General features: G+C 35.1%; 1 protein-coding gene across 3 annotated transcripts in view; it reads left to right on the plus strand.

Annotated features, from left to right (window-relative positions):
* The first annotated feature begins 260 nt into the window (after positions 1-260).
* The window catches only part of LOC105330040 (dual specificity calcium/calmodulin-dependent 3',5'-cyclic nucleotide phosphodiesterase 1), a 69,156-nt gene continuing 51,300 nt past the window's right edge, over positions 261-18,116 (plus strand). For all 3 annotated transcript variants that reach the window (XM_011431591.4, XM_011431594.4, XM_011431595.4), the window contains exon 1: positions 261-642. In XM_011431591.4, coding sequence (XP_011429893.3) covers positions 276-642 — 367 coding nt within the window. In that variant the 5' untranslated portion in view covers positions 261-275. The remainder of the gene's footprint in view (positions 643-18,116) is intronic.

Below are 18,116 nucleotides of genomic sequence, written 5' to 3' on the forward strand. Positions count from 1 at the left end.
AAAAACTTGAAACAGCAACAGATTGCTAAGCTTAGCAACCCTGGCCATAATTCACATCAAAAATCGGAGGTCCAATTAAATTTGTGGGATTTTCTGAGCATCCGATTCAGTGGACGCCTAGTAACTGCATTTATTTTTGGTTTTATCAAGGTTCGACACAATAAGGATCTTCTGATCTAGTACTCAAACATTACAATGAAATCAAGATAAACTTTTTCATGACTTAGATTGGAATAACCATTTTCTATCACTGCGATTAATGTGAAGCTTATGTGATGGAGAAGCCTAAACCAAATTCCTATGCAGAAAGTAATAACAGGAAATATATGAATACTGTTCAAAGTCGAATCGAGTCCTTTGAGAAAAAAATATCCTCCACAAATCCAGTTGCATCAAGTGCTAGTCGAAAACCGCCATTCCGGGCGTCTTTGAGCTTAGATAATAGCAAACCTTATGTGGATAATACAAAAAATTGTGGAAGCAGTAGAGACTTTGTGTACTCTCATTCCCATGATGCAACAGTGACCTGGGACCAAACGGATTTACTGCCCTTGGTGATGGAACATGAAGAGGGACCTATTTCTCCGGGTGGAAGTAGAGCTAAGTGTGTTGTTCGGCTGGAAGGAGCCAAGTACACAATAGGTAAGTCTGCTAACTCGTTAGCAAGTACTTTAAGTAAAGAATAGGTAAATCTGTTAGCTAACTTTGAGAGTAAGTAAACGATAAGTAACTCTACAAAATTCTTATTTACCTTGAGTATAGTATGCGATAGGTAAGTATGAAATCCTGTTAGCTTACCTTAAAAATTAATATACTAAAGGTAATTATGGATAAGTCTGAAAACTTGTAAGATTGAATATAAGTAAATGTAGAGGTAAGCCTACAGCCTTGTTGGCCAATAGGGTCACACAGTGGCAGTCAGTGGGTTAAGCCACTCTGTACAAGAGAAACATTTTTTTCCCAAAGACTTAAAAATTCTTTGTTATGATGAACTAAAAAAATTACGAGTTCTCTTGAGAAGATTTCATTGCGAGTTATGAAGTCATCACATGCTGTGGGAGGAAACAACGGATTGAAAATACCAGTTACCTTAGTATTGTAATGTTGTGCTGATTTTAGAGTGTAAACTATGTATTGACTTGTAAATAATGGATACTGGTGAGCCATTCTGTCATCTCGGAAATCAGTTCCAGTGTTTTACATAAATGATCAGTAAAGAGAGAAATTGTACAGACAAAAATCATTCAAACAAGGCATGAATATACATGTATACATAAATTGGGGTTTTCGAAGTCAACACAAAGTTTGTGCACTGGACTTGTTTCTTGACAAAGCTCTTATTAAAATTTGAATTGTTACAATAAAACTAGGCATTATAACACGTAACCAAATTCCAATGGGACAATTTCCTTCAAAATTAGAGCTGTTGAATGAAGCTAAGGGAATTCAGACATTAATTTCTGATTTTATTTTCACCAAGCGGTTTGCAATTTGTTTTGAGAAGCAGGTTTTGGATCTGTTTTTCAGACGTTTAGAGTCTTGCCGAATTAGCAATACCATTAGAGGCAAGGATTGTGAAGGAAAAAGAAATAAAATGGGCTATAAACGTGATAGTTCTCAGAGTCTTGTGCTATAAAGCTCATTAAGCTAAATATTCCTAAAACGGCAAGAGAAATAAATCACAGTGCTGTCGGATGGGAAAATCCCCTGTATGCAGGAAATCCGTCAAACGGATACACAGCCTCAGGTGGGAATGAATCTACGGGAGATGAAATGCTTACCTACGGATTAATAGGTCACATGACACAGGCCAATTATCTCGATAATTATCATCAACTTCCACTCTCTCAGGTTTAACATGGCACCCAGCCTCAACCCCAGGGAGCTATCCGTGTTGGATTTTGTGCAAGTGTTTTTGGCCGTTTATGCATTCCATGGGTTTAGGTTGTCCTGTAGTATCAAATTAAGGGCCACCATTAGAGAAAATTGTTTCCGTAAATGTTGTAAGTGGGCTATGATGATTGTTAGAAGACTAGGTGTCACAGGACCTTCTACAAGTATTATTGATAGCTCTGGTGGTGAAGGTTAATAAGAAGATAATGACTCTCTCTCTCTCTCTCTCTCTCTCTCTCTCTCTCTCTCTCTCTCTCTCTCTCTCTCTCTCTCTGATAATTGGTCTGTTCCTACCCATCACTGGCCTGCTGAATTGCATGAGTTTGTAAGGAAGTTCGAGATCACTATATCTTCATGACTTTTGCATGGCTCTATCTTAGAAACTTGCAATATATCAAATAAACTCTGTAATATCTTACTGCCAGAGTTGTATCTCTTTCTCAGTAATCTAAGTCATGAATCTTTAATTCAGTAACTTATGGATCAGTTTTTAGGAACTTATGCAGGCCTGAATCACTATTTCAGCATTTCACATCTTGACTACATGCCATTGTATAACTTGCAATGTATCTTGATTTCGTAACCTTAAAACATTTTCCTCTCTCCCAACAAGTGTTGCAAGTTTTTCTAACATTGAGATTTCAAGATGGATTGTTGTTAGTAATATTTTATCTTTTATGAGTTTAATTTGATTCAGTTTTTCTGGATTTATGTCAATTTACAGATTTCATCACCTGTAATATTATGAATTTTGAAAAATCTCAAAGTTGACCTTGAATTCTTATTGAGATTTGAACTCGGTGGAACTATCTCACTGAGTTAATCAAATGTCTATGTGAATTTCAGCAGAGAGAGCTTTGAAGTTTGAGGAATGATGTTAGATTTTATAGAGTGCATGTGTTAGTCGAGTTGATCTATTACTCTATGATCTGTTTTATTTGAAAATGAAAATAAAATTGCAGCGAGATTTTGGTAACTGAATAAATACTTATCTCAGTCATCAACAATATCTATCTCAGTTAAATTTGGATTTAGAGATTTGAGATTTCATGGGTCACCAATATCTATCTCAGTAAGTCTTGGATTTAGAGATGTGAGATATCATGGCTCATCAATATCTATCTCAGTTAGTCTTTGGTTTAAAGATGTGAGATATCATGGGTCAACAATTTTTATCTCAGTGAGTCTTGGATTTAGAGATGTGAGATATCATGGCTCATTAATATCTATCTCAATGAGTCTTGGATTTAAAGATGTGAGATATCATAGGTCATCAATATCTATCTCAATGAGTCTTTGGTTTAAAGATGTGAGATATCATGGGTCAACAATTTTTATCTCAGTTAGTCTTGGATTTAGAAATATAACATATCATTGATCAACAATATTTATCTTGATGTAACGAGTATTTACTGTTTCATGAGTTATATTGGGTCACCATATCTATCTCAATGAGATTGGGAATTAGAATGTGAGTTATATTGGGTCACCAATATATATCCGGTTTAGTTTAGACTCATGCCCATTGAAAGTTCACCAGCATGTCGGTGTTGGCGCCCTAAGTTTTTACTTTCAGTTTCCAGACAAACTAGATATCTTAATGAAATTCTGCATGTAATGGACATAGGTTCCAAACCCAGAAGAAAATTTTATTATTTATAAAACAGTTTATATCAGTTGGTGTTGAGGGTAATACAAGTTTGTAAATGTAATTATCATTTCATTCCCGACATACTCTTAATGGTTTGTGACAAGCACAAACCAACAAGCTAGTCTTAATAAGATAAAAAAGATACCATATACTTGCTTCCCCAAGGCTTCGGAGATTGAATGGCAGCCATGCTCTTATGGTCCGTTATATTAGCTTTGACTCCAGATTTCTTAACAATTTAATATCTGTGTTGTAAATTGTTATTCTTAATTTAATTACAAGGGTTTTGTTATTATGCTGAAGGAGCAAATATACCAATTCAAATATTTTCAGCAGATATCCGGATATATAGGAAAACTATAACCAGTTATCCAAATGGAAAGCCTAAGTAAAGATATCTGTTGCAATATATGTACATGTTAATTCAACAGCAATCTCTTTATGATTATTTTAAAGATGTTCAGCAGACACAGATGAAATTGGTTTTAATGGATATCCCAATTTAAAGGGGCATGGTCACAATTTTGGTCAATTTTTATTTTTATGATTTTATTATTTACAATGCTTTAGAAATGCATTTCTAATGATCAAATAAAATTTGAGAGTCATTCGTAAAGTTATAAGCAAGATACAGGGCTCACAATCCTTTGTCATGTAAACAAGGCTCGTGCCCTGTTTTTGTTTACATAGGTTCAATATACCAGTAAAAAATATTTTTCTAGCTTATTTGTCTATCTTTTCATTTATTTAAAGCATATATAAACATTTTCTAATGTTTAACACATTCATTTTAGGTTTAAAACTACAATTTTTACTTCAACGTTCAAAATGTAAACAAACGCTTTGTTTACATAACGAAGAATTTCAAGCTCTGTAACTCGCTTATAATTCAACAAATGACACTCAAATTTTGGTTGCTTATTGAAAATGCCTTTCTGAAGCATTGTACGTATTAAAATCGGAAAAATAATTTTTGTCCAAAATCGTGACCATGCCGCTTTAAAGAATTTCACTAGATATAGCAATATAAGACTATCAGTAGTTATTCCAGTAAGAGGCCTTCAGCAGGTGTTCCGGTAGAAATTAGGCATGGAAAGTAGATTTTATAAAACGACATAATTGCAATCAAAATAATTCAGTTACACTTTATTTGGTATGGGACACTTATCAATGTTGATGTGGATAAAAGTATACAATAAGCAAAATACTTTAATTGGGTTATATGTTTCAAATTTCACAATATTTTTGGAAAGGTAAAAAAGATAAAATCCCCCTGCGGGATTCAAACTCATGACTATATTTAATGCTCTTACCCATCGCTGTTAGGTTACAGTTTGGGGAAGAAAAAATTTATGCGATTTATAAAATTGATTTTATTGTTTATTTTGATTGGAAATTCGTCACAATATGGAGGTGTCCTATACCCCCTTAAACCACCTTAAGAACAAATATCTAAATGGGCTTTATCTGAGGTTCCTTTATTATAAATATCTTACGTATGTGTGAATCAGATATCAAAAGGTTATTTATTGTTGATATCAAAAAGCAATTTTTACCTGGTAAAATTAAGAACCTGCTGCTGTTTGGCTCTTGAATATGTCAGGATGTTTAGATATCTTGAATATGTCAGGATGTTTAGATATCTTGAATATGTCAGGATGTTTAGATATCTTTGTTCACCAGTAAGCAATATTGGTTACAGGTCAATACCAGACTGCAGTCCGTAATGCCGTGGACTGTATTTTGTAATTGGCTGCATTTTGATGTGAATTTCATGCAGTCTGAAGAAGGCATAAATGAATGGCAAACCATTCCATTAGCATTTTATTGATCTAGCGTCAGGTACATCCAAGAGAAAGCTACTGGGTTTTTTTTCAGTTTCTTTATTGAGTGTGACAAGCCATCTTCATAGAGTCGGAGAGGTTTTATTGGGGGGGGGGGGGGTGTTTAAGATCCCTCTCCAGTCAATGAGGAGGAAACGGTGCTGCCTGATTGTTAGCAGTTATCTTAGACTCGGAATAATGTTCAACTGTCACACGAGCCTGTGGTCTGTTGGGATGGGAACCAGTTAAAATGCTCCCTAGTCTGCATAAAGATGAGATTACGATATGGCTGAATCAAGACAGTAATACCGATTAAGCAAAAAATATGGGAATTTAAATAAATGGTTTTAGAAACGAAACAGTAAGACAAATGATGCCCTGCAGACTTTGAAGCAGTGATCTCATCCAACTGTGGGTTGTCTAGACCGAGGGAACCGATCTTCTGGAACATTTTGGAATCAGATGATAGAATCCTGTTTTGACTGAATTTTGCTGACTATGTGAAAATCTCTTCTTTCTGCAAACACTATCTGCAAAAGGTTGATGAATCTGTAAGCTGGGTATATTTTAAATATCACCTGGGGTCAAGGTCATGGTACATACCTCAGGTCAAGGTCATGTCTGTTAATCACTTTCTCCTTGTTTTTCCCTCAAAGTACAGAACATAAGAAAATAGAAATCCCAGAAAAAAAGTCAGATTGTGTTTGATTTCAAATCAATTAGTCATATATTTACCAAAAATCTGTAAATATTTATTGATTTTCATTCAATAAAATATTAATAAATACTTACTTGAAATAATGATCTTTCTTGAGCAATTGACATGCATGAAGTTAAATCAAAAAACTCCTTCATAATACTCATTTACTTAGTTGTCATGGCTTTAATGTTTCCACTATCAGTTGTGAATTGAATCAAAGTTAATCCATCTTATGTTGACCCAATCTGTCGCACATGCAGAAAGTCAGTGGTGTGAATTTCAGAGCAAAGAGGGATAACTCCAACAAGAGGAAAGTTTATCTGAGCCTCCGGATAACCTTTCTACATCGAGTTGATGCTGCTTTGAATACAAGACTAATGACTAATCAACTATTGCCTGTAGTCTACGGTATGTAGGTATATCAGAAAAATAATGAGTTCACTGCCCAACACACAGGAATCCCCCAAAACTTGGAGGTGACCCTTTGTGTCCATGTTAGTACATTTGAGGTGTAATATAATTTAAATTAGTAGAAATTAAAGATGTCATATGACAGTAATGAACCTTTTGTACAATTTATGAAAAATTAAAAATATCAAGATTACAGTCACTAACCAGAGCGGCCTTGAGAGGATTATAGTCACAGAATATTCAGATCTTAATCATCTTCTAAACTTAAAATTAAAGGAATTGATATTTCTAAAATATTTTCCAAGACTGGGTACATGTACTCAATGTTAGGTTAGATATATTTTGAGATTTAACAGAACTCCCTGACCTTTCTAGGTGACAATTTATGATTCAGAAGATAGGCTTTATGGGATAACCTAGTAAAACTGTCTTGTGTTAAAACAGTCACTTCACAAAGGTTAGTGAAGTGGTGCTTGTATGAGACAGACCCACTCCAGACAATGTAATGGTACTTTACACGCTGAGTACACACTGTGAGTAGAGTTAGTACTGATATCCCTGTCCCAATACACAGATGTGAGCCACAGAACAGGGTTTGTACCAGTCAAATCTTATCTACAGCATGCTAAACCTTCCTTTTTAATTCCTGATACATTTCGCTTGTTTTTATTTTTTTAATGTATGGTCTTGTATGATTGATCTTTCGAAATATTTTGTTTTATAATGTGCACTTTTTGCTGTTTTGTTTTTTTTAGCCCAGTGTGTGAAGGGCTGCGGGTACAATTTGTAATACTTTTAAATGTATATGCACGTAGATCAGTCAGTTGATTAGTTCTCTCACCGAGAATTGTTGATGATCCAGAATGCACTAAAGTCGTGTATCTATTAAAGCGACTCCTGCCTGCGATTCATGATCTCTTTACTTTTGTGGAAAATTTTTATGAAATGAAAATTGCAATTACTGGTAATGTGAATCTTTGTAAACTTTCTGGATAACAAAAAAATTTGTTGTTAAAATTCTGGGCAACATATCATTATATTCTTGTGGTTTTATTTTTTTAACTTATACGGCAGAACACATGTTTATCTGTCCCCACGCTACATCTGTGTATAAATAATCGCAAGATGTTTTATAACAGTCCGCCTCCTCACCTTGGATATATTGTTTACCATCACACACAGCATTGTTTCAAGCATATATGTGACCTGGAAGAAAGGTCAACTTAGATGTGATAGCTTGATATTTGACGTTTGACTTTCATCAATTCATCAAGATAAGTGATGGAATACCTGAATGCTCATCTGATCAAATAAGATATTTTTCTGTGTGAACAGCTGGCTTTGGGAGTAATACAAGATTTATAGCATTATATCTTGATTAAAAAATGTTCATATCGAGAAGGCGAATTCAAAGATATATTATAAAATAAATTGGTTTTTGGTACTGAAAGGAAAAGATAAATTATTTAAAATGACTGACGATATGGATTTTGGACCCTCGAACATTTAAAAGTCACATAATGGTTTGGAATTAGAATGAGTCACAGACTCTATTCACACAGAGGAGGTCTGAAATTCTGAAATTTAATATTTGTGAAGTTTTAATTATTAAAATTCTATTCCGCTGCTTAATTCCCATGTCTCATGAAAAAGATTGTAGTTGTAAAAATAACTAATTTTCGAATTTGTAAATAAAAAAAGCCATAAAGGCATGGAATATTTAAGTGCTCAAATGAAGTCAATATGAGAATAATACACAACCGTTATATGTTGCTAAGTTTTAGAGATTAAACCGATAATAGAAGTTTATCACCCTAACCGAGTTTTTTTAAAAACGTTTTACGCAAAAGTGCTATATTGGAGATAGCATTCCACTTGCTTACATTTGAAGGGGAGATAATTTTCAAGCGAAATCACATTTTAAATCAGGTTAACAATGTAAATTTACCTTATTTCAGATGACGGTGAGTTCATTATTGTACCTGATCAAAAATTGTTTAAGTTTTATGTGTTGAAAAATTTTATGATTGTGTTTTAACTTTTACATTTCAAAATTAATTTTTCATGAATTCATGATTTATGATTGGAATTGTGTACTCATGAACACCTTTTTAAAAAAATAAGTTTTAGGATGCTTAAAAAGGTGTAATGAAGTATAGAAAATTTCATTGATTGAAATCTGTAGCTTCATTTGTGGTGTATATTACTCTGTACGGTGAAGTTTGTCGTTGAATTTCAAACCGACGTGGATGTATCCTTTGGGAAACTTCAGCAATGGCTGTCAATTTTATCCGTACATCATTCCGAAATTGAACGACTAACTGTCGGAAAGCTTTGATGAGATTGTTATAAAACGTAGTAATAATGTTCAGCCAACTTGTAAATTGACTTTTGTTTTTTTGTTAAACTGATCTCTCTATGGTTGTCAAGGAATAACCAACAAAGTCAGGCCTTTTCTTGATAAACCCATCAAAAGGACCAGCAGTCATTACTCATTTTGACGAATATGGTGGATAATTTCAAAATGTGAAATATTTATGACCACCTCATATTGGAGAAGAGCTGTTGATTTTGCTGTGCAAAAACCTTTGTTATTAGTTAGATCAGTGATCTCCAAAGTGAAAAGTAAATTGAGGACTATCAGTGAATTTATTCCGCGATAAAAAAAAATTATGACTGTTTTCTAGAATGTCAACAGTAGATGCTGGAACCCCATAGCTTGTCTTACCCGGGGGACACTGCTGTATTGGAAATTAGCATACCTATGCATACCTGTGTATAATACATACACCAATACACCTTTGGAGATGGTCTCCGTGATCAATTATTGAACTTATTCCCAAGGACCAACAAACTTCTCTTTGTCAACACAAGTCCTAGGGAGTACCTACTGATGTATTATCTACTGCGTACTTCTCTTACACAAAGTGACAAAAGATTTCCATTTTCTGTAATAGAATATTCCGCCTGGCAGTCTGAGACAATGAGAGGAGAATCCAACAGTGTGTTTACCAATGAGAATTAATGGATAGGAATGGGACTTGTGTGTGTTAGGGACGATCACAGCTGACTGAACTCACCTCCTGTGATCACCTGTACGACTAATGGCTACAGACACCGTGAAGTGTCAGCCATGGCCTTGCTGAAGCCCCCTGTCATGTTTCTCTCGTCTCCTGTGACCACTGCAGAACCTTTCCCCCAGTGAGCCTGTTCTCTGAGAGAGACGAGAGTAGGGGAGGCTTGGTGTAACTGTGCCAATCAAACAGATGATCTAGTGGCTGGTAGTGCACAACTATCAACAGTCTAAGCCTTTACCAAGAGGATTGGATAACAGTGATGGTGCCTAGTGAAAATCTCCACTCAACTTAAATGGACTCCCCTCAGATCTTATCCCCTGACTTGTGAAGATGGCAAGAAATGTTATGTCAAATGGAATATACCTTTAAAATATGCAAAACAGAGAGAATAGAAAACTCCTTAAGAGCGGAATGAGTGTTTCCTTGAATAGTATCCCTGTCGTCACGGTAACAGAGTCGGAGACCCCGAGGGCTGGGGGAGAGGACACGCCTGATATTCGGGGGTCACAGTCCCACCCTTGCTCCCCGCGGTACAAACGAAGGGCCTTCACCACCACTATAGCGGGGACCAAGTATGTTATAGGTAGGAACCATTACGGTATATCATGATTCCATTATACTCCTAATCGGCAAATGTTTAGGTCGTTAATCTGACATCATGACTAGTACTTAATCATATACTGACCACTAATTAATTTATCATTAGTAGCTTCCAGGTGTATGTGTGTATTGCCTCATAATTCATTCTCAGCCAAATGCTATAAAGTAAATAGATAGAGTTACATCATTGTTGATTTTCACTGAGGATATGTGAAAAACTGTATTTCCAAAGAAAAAACTAGTTGTTGTTTTGAACTTCAGTTTGTACTGAGAGTTTCAGCTGTTTGTATTCGTGAGGTACAAAATTTTATGCTTGGACAGAGGGAATTTATTCATTCAAACATGCAATTTAATCCACAAACTAATTAAAACCATGTTGTGGTTTGTGAAATTGTCATAGTCATAAATCAGAAGACTTCAGTATATGTAATTTGATGTAAATACTTCAGAAAACCAAAGAATATGTTGTGTACACTATATAAATTTTTTGAAGAACTTGAGAATCCTGTTGTTGATGATGTAAATGTGCTATCTACAGAATCTGTAGGAAAGAAGTTCTGTTGGAGAATTGATAACGGCACTTGGATCGGCTTATTGTCTCAGATTAAGACAGATGGAAAAAAGAGGGTATGGAGGGTTGATATTAAACAAAGATTATCCCCAGGTTTTATGGAGAATGGGGGTGGATGGGGTGGAGATGTTGAAGGAGACCATCCCATATTGATGATTATCCCAGCCAAAGAGCTAAAGAGGGTGGAGGGCAAAAAACCATCCTGGTGGGTTTTTTTTGGTCAGACTAAGACTTATAAGGTGGTTGAATGTGTGCTGGGGGGAGGAGGAGGAGGAGGCCGGGGAAGGTTAGGTTGATGAAGAGAGACCCTCTCCTAGTCTTTATTGGAGGGATGATGTAGGGTGATGAGGCCTAACAAAAAAAATGGTTTGTTTCCGCTTTCATGCTGAAAAAAAGTAGGGTCGGTCGGTCGGAATTTTTTTTTTTTTCAAATATTTTTTTTTTTGCAGTATCCATACATGCCGGTTAGATACTGACACTGCTGAATGGTATAAAATGAATATACTTTTAATATCATTCCTGTCAATTAAGCTGGTCTAAAGAAAACACAAAAATGATATTATATAATATTTACATCATCCAGTGTCTTTGTCTGTGATAACACTACGTATCGATTTTGTACTATATAACCCATAATACAAATGACGCCAAATTGAGGCGCCGGTGGGGTTTGCTTATTTATAGTTAAAGATTTAATTGTACGATGGCTTAAAATTATATAAATATAAGTAATAAGGAATCATTCTTTGAATATTATGAGGTGTAATTTCGGTCGGGGCGTGATCAAATCTATCATAAAGCCCTTCGGGCTTTATTGGATTTGATCACGCCCCGACCAAAATTATCACCTCATAATACTCAAAGAATGATTCCTTATTCCTTATTTAGATACTTCCTCTGCCAGCGATGAGAGCATTATTAATATCTTACAACACATGGAAACATACAGCCATTTTGAAACTAAACGATTAAGTTACGCTGATTTGAAAATAGTAACTGCCACAAGCGTTTTTGTAAATTTTTTCCAAATCGGATAAAAACGGAAATAAACGATTTTCCTTCAAAAATCCTTATAAAAAGTTTTGAGTCGGGGGGTAAAAGCTAGGGTCGGTCGGGAAAGCGGAAACAAACCATTTTTTTTATTAGGCCTGAGGAGAAACCATTCCTTAGTGTTGATGTCTCAGACTTTTGGAGGTTGGATGGTTTGGGGGATGAATAAGAGACCATCCCCTGCTGTGGTGTTGTTTTCTGGGGGTGTATACACATAGCAGACCAGATACATCTATTTACATTACAAGCCTGAGTGTTTATTTCCCAGTGTTTGTTCCTAGATCGTTCTCCCTTTCTCTGTAGCACCTGGAGATCAAGGATTCTATGTGTTCCCAAGAAAGTTACTTCACTGGCTTCCTGCTCTCAAATCAATACCAAATCCCAAAAACTCTTTGTTGACAAGACTTTTCACTTTTATTTTTTCTTAAGAAGCTCCTCTGTGGATTAGGTGGCAAATTATTTAAGAGCTGAACTTGAGGATGGTGACCTCTAAGTAACCTTCAGTTGGTAATGTTGTTTCCTTGTCAACATTTTGACCTTCACCTTTGGTGACATATTTATTCTGGACATAGTTTTCACTCTTGATATAAATCTCAGAGAGAAATTTTTTTTCATCATCTTGTTGCCACTATAAGGAGGCCTCCCTTTACGATGTTGTCAGATCAATGAAGAATCCCTTGATATTGCCATGGAATCAAAAAAAAGTCAAGAAATGAGTTACTGATTCCTAGCAGATCTTGAAATCTTTCAGACATTGACCCTGATTTCTTCTTGGTTTGATGTGATACCTGAGCAGGTTATTATATTGAGGTAGTCTCGTAAACACTGTAAAAAATAAATACAACCAATTTATTCTCATTCAAAAATTACAGATGAACAAGATGTATGTTTTGAGTTTGTAATTTTTTTTATTTTTTTTTTTTTGTTATTGGGATTTTGCACTTGGTATAAAAAATGTTCAGATATAGACACAGAATGATAGAAATCTCATGTGATTCAGTGTAAGATATATTAGTTTTATCCAGGGTGCTGTATTTTTATCCCATTATTTAAATTTATGAACAGAAAACAGATCAGCCTCCATGAATAAATCATTTATCAAAATGTACAAACTATCAATATCAAGAATTCTTGGAATACTGGTAATAGATCGGAACTTCTGATACTTACCCAAAATCGTAGGAAAATTGATTACAGAATGTATATTTTATATAAAAGATTCCAAAGTTTCTAAATATAAGCAACCCCTCTCTCCCAGACAAAAAAATTAAAAAATATACCGGGAAGAGGAGGAACACTTGAAACGAAATTCAACGACTGGTGAATTGAGGATGCTGATCACAAATGAAATTAATTACGGGTGAACTCACAAATTGGTTGTGTAACTAATTACTTTTATCAATTGCCTCCACTAGAAGCCTTTAACCGAATCCAAAAAAGGCATTAAAAGATAAATAAAAGATGAGGCCTTTCTGGTAAGTGAGTAAATATAGTAACGAGAAAACAGCCATGCATGAATTACCAGTAAGTCTTTATTTCCCTCAGAAAATAATAATGGTTGTGTGACAGTTAAGTAATACCTCATTTTGTTTGACTTCTGATAGAGAACCAGGGTTTTTTTTTCAACTATTTGTTGTAGCTTTCAGTGGTCTGAGAACTAATTACAATGGTGATCTATGGACCGAATGATAAAAAGAGTTATGATTTCTGGTTTTTAATGAGACTTGATGGTTGTGTCCATTTTATAGTATTTTTACACCTTCACACAGAGAAGAGTTTGATGAATAAATACTTTGGAGTGAAAGTAATAACTCAACAGAAACTGTGCCAAAATATTAATTATTGTAACTTAGTTAAATAGATATGGTACTTTAGTTCAAGCTCAGATGAAACATATCTGCATGATCCCTACTTGTTGGTATATGGGGAAACATCTACAAATAAGATTAATGAAGATATAGTTGATCGGTTGTAATTCATAATGGGGAAAGATGGAGATCCCTGAATATTGGTTTTAGGCAGATTTTCTATTCTTGATTGTCAATCCTCCTACCCCACACACACACCCCGTCCAACCCAACCCCACCCAAACTGACTTCATAAAGAGAAAGCACAGCAGTAAAAATTTTCAAACTCAAACTGAGGTTCTAGCTTATATGTCATATTGAAACTTGCTTTTGAAAAATCAATTGATTCCTGTTCCTTAGAACTTCATTGTGTGTGCACCTTAGAGATGATAATAAATATTAGAGATTTTATCTCCGAACGCCTTCATATTCTCATGAAAACACAGCACTCTACACTTCTTGTTTTAAAATGACTATCATCTCCCGTGCCGGTGTTTTTAGGTTCTATCTGATTTAATGTTGTAATGGATTTAATGGCTGTGTTGGAATGCCATTACACAGAAACGCAGGTTTCAGAGACACTTTGTCAGGAAACCTCAGAATCCGATTATATGCACAGCTTTGGAATTTCCTCAAAAATGTCCCATAAAACATGATTTGGAAGTAAAAGTGAACTCCGGACACGCTAATCACTGTCGACTTCCTGGTTAAATGATAGCTTGGAGAAGCAGCTTTGTAGCATGAAAGGCGAGAGATGAGGTTCACGGTGGCGTTAGTACAACTTGATGGCTCTGTCGTGGAGGGGATGTTATCTGATTGTAGGTTATGGCGATTTTATTCCTCTTTTATTGGGCCGGACAATGAGGGATAATTTCTACTAATGATATAAATGCGGCCCCTGTGACCATCTGCCTGGGGGGTAGGATCATATTGACATGTTTGTCAGAGCCCCTCTATGGCCATTAGTCCCAATTTATGTTCATAAAGATTGTTTTATGATAATTCAAGTAAAGAGTATCAGGACCTGGAGCTAGGATCTCCCTGTTCAAACAAAGATGGGCACAAAGCACCTAGTTCAGGAAATATTTTATTTCTTCTATTAAATTCAGGTAGTCTGTTCAGTCAGGTTGTCTTTATTTGCATACAAAGTCATCTTATTGATAGGCTCATCTGTAGTGTCAAGGTCAAATTAAGTGAAAAGGGTCAAGGTCACTTTGTAAATAGTGTGGTTTAAAAACAGTATTACTTTCCGATGGTGTCACAGACTTTTCAAGGTCATGTATTGTTTATTTATTTGTGTTAACACCTGTTGTTTTCGAACATGTACACTTTACTTTAAAGTGTAAAACTAATCGAGACAAAAGTAAATTCATTACATCAAATCAGTTACAGTTTGATTACATCTATTTCAGTTTGATTACATCCATTATCAGATTGCATGGAACCTTTGTTGATACTGTAACAGATTTATAAAACCCCCTCTCCGAGTTGTTTGTCATCGTGCATCAGAGAAATGCATTAGGTCTTGGCTCAGAAACTTGGCAGATATCAGTCTGTATCCATTTTATGTTATGGTAATTTTACTCTCTTATGAGGGGAAAAAATGTATATATCTTAACAAAAAATCTCAACTTGTAGAAGAAATAAACAGTTGAATCTTCTTGGGATTTCATTATCACGATAGGCAAACATCAGAATAAATCTGAAATAGATGTCTCATGGGTCCAACGTTAACCGAATTCAAATTAATATATTGATATTTTGTTGACGGGATTAAGATGATTTGTTCTTTACACACAATTGTTTAATTGTGCGATGCTAAAGTTCTCGTCTTGGAATACATTAAATGACAATTTGAGCGGCAACACAAGGTGATGTTGTTTGGTCATCACTGGGAAAATGTCATGTTAAATGAGTCGGAAAAAGACCTGACTTTGTGGAATCAGGGGGGATGAATATTAATGACGTTCAAGCATTGACATTTATTCTAATTACAACTTTGACATAACTTAGTCGAGAAAAATATTCTATTCTCGGAAACTTCTACACTAGTTTTCTATGTATAGATTATTAAAAGTAGGGAATGTCGCAGTACATGGGAATTCTTACGCAGGACTCCCATGGACCTAATTACGATTTTGACATAAAATAGTGGTAAAAATAAATTCTTATTCTCAGAAACTTCTTATTCCTATTCTAAGAATAGAATAAAAGAAGGAAGTACTGCAGACTACATTGGAATTATGGGAATTCATGCATCGGACCCCCATGGAGTTCTGGATGTGATTCCCAGAGTTACAAAATTAATCACAATCCACGCAACCACTGAAATCGCCGTGACAGGCATATCAGATACAGCATGCGATTTTCTGAGTGCTTTCCAATGTCTTTTAAATGTCAAAAGGATTTTATTGTAGAAATTAAATTTGGATTGCTGTTATATAACTGATGGTATTCCTTACAGAGTAAAGGAGATTTTTCATTTTCTCTGTAATGGTATTGGAAATGTACTCTTAATAATGGATTTCCTTTAGCTAAAAGCATTTTATTAAACAAATACAGTGATTAAGAAAGATTGAAAAAGACACCATTTCTCCAATAAATAGGGAGTTAAAATCCGGCTTTATAAAATCTGCAAGTTGTTTAATATTTGTCATAGCCATCTGGAATTTGTCCATGCATTAACTACAGTATCCATAATATACAGAAATGGGTTAAGTGACGCAATTCACACAATCTGTGTTAGGAACCATACACATTGGCTCTGGCAGGAAACAATTCTTTATGAATAGGTTTTTATGTGTTTTTCCCCTAAAATTCCTATTTATTGGGAGAAAGTATTTTATCAATGGCGCCAAAAACCTCCACTGTAAGCTCTGAGAGGTATGTGTGGAACCATCATCAGGAACTGCTGAATCTTTACTTCATAATCCCGACCCTGGAGGATTTGGGATTTTGTTACTATGTAATGCAGTCTCTGTCTGGGATTGTGAATTATTTAATTACCCTCTATCTTGGTTTGGGATTTTGTCATCTAGTCATTGTCATCTTTGCCCAGTATCTTGTTTAGGAAGTTTGTCAGCCTGTAGTCCTTCAGACAAGTAATGCCTCTGCTTGGGTTTGAACCGAGATCCTCTGACATACAAATCCAGCACTGTTAATCCACTAGCCACAGGCATCCTCTGTCCCAAGTTTCTGCTTCCACCACTTTTTGCTTGATATTTCAATAATCATAAATACCTTTGTGCCCAAAATATGTTTATCCAATAAAATGAAAAAAGGCCAGATTGTTTGTTTGGAAATTAATGCCCTCTCTACAGCTTCAAACTACCGTTTTAAAACAAAACAAAAAGTAAAAAGTATACAAGGATTTTGTGTTACAAAAGCCATGAAAGTACCCGGATGATAATGTTGAAAAATTTTGTGAGATATTCTGAGTGACTTATAAATATAGAAAAGATGTAAGCATTTCCCATTATAAATCTCCATAAGAAATCTGTTTTTGTTTCTGTGAATTTTTCGGAATGATAATGTGTCAATGAAGATATCTTGGACATTCTCCCTTTCATCAATTGTACTTCTTTCACAGGTATGAGTATTTTTATTAAAAATTGTCCAAATGTGATGGAAACAACAACTTTGGACAGCCTATAGTAGGAATGACCACAAGCATGGTTTGGGATTTGGGTTCGGTTTATCCTGGTCATAGTAGAGTCTGCTCTGGAAGCTGGATGTTATATACTGAATGGGTATGAACACTCAGAACTTGACAGGCTGGTGAAGTGTGTATTTATAGTGGAGCTAAAATTTCCAAAGAACTGCAGCATTGCAGAAGATGAGGAGTTGCATTGCCGATTTTTTTGCATTTGAACAGTGTATGATAAGAGTTATTCCCCTTTTTCCTGATAGCTTTTTAAAGTAGAATCAGTTGGAGTTATCTCTCTTTAGTTGTGTCTGGAGAGTGCATGGTGAAGAACCTTGGGATTAATTAGTATTCCTGATTGAATGCACACTGTGTAAACATCAGCCGTAATCCTGTGTGTTAGTTTTATTCACTGTTAGACAAAAATCAATGTATTGCTGTTAAAAAAACACAGTAAATGCTAAATATAGACAGTCCAATAAAGGATTCCTATACTGGGAATAGAACAGCTGATCTCTGGAAAGGAATTGGCTTCCTTGAGTCATTCTGCTGCAAAAAGCTGGGTACATTTTGGCAGTTTTTCTTCTTTTACAAACAATTATGCACATTTGATAACTGATTCAGTAATTTGATAAAGAAAATGCTGAAATAAAAATTCTATATAGGATATCACGTATATATTTTACAGATGAAAATGATCAGAAATCTGTGTCATAAGGAGACAGGAGGAAATCTTTATTTCACATTTGGGAACAGCCAATTTTTATTTTATTTTCACTGATTTATTTCTAAAAAAAAAAACATTACAATCCTCTTTTCATTTAAGCTCTGACGACATTATATGGAATGC

The sequence above is a fragment of the Magallana gigas genome, chromosome 2 (genome assembly GCF_963853765.1).
Source record: "Magallana gigas chromosome 2, xbMagGiga1.1, whole genome shotgun sequence".
Taxonomy (NCBI): Eukaryota; Metazoa; Mollusca; class Bivalvia; order Ostreida; family Ostreidae; genus Magallana; species Magallana gigas.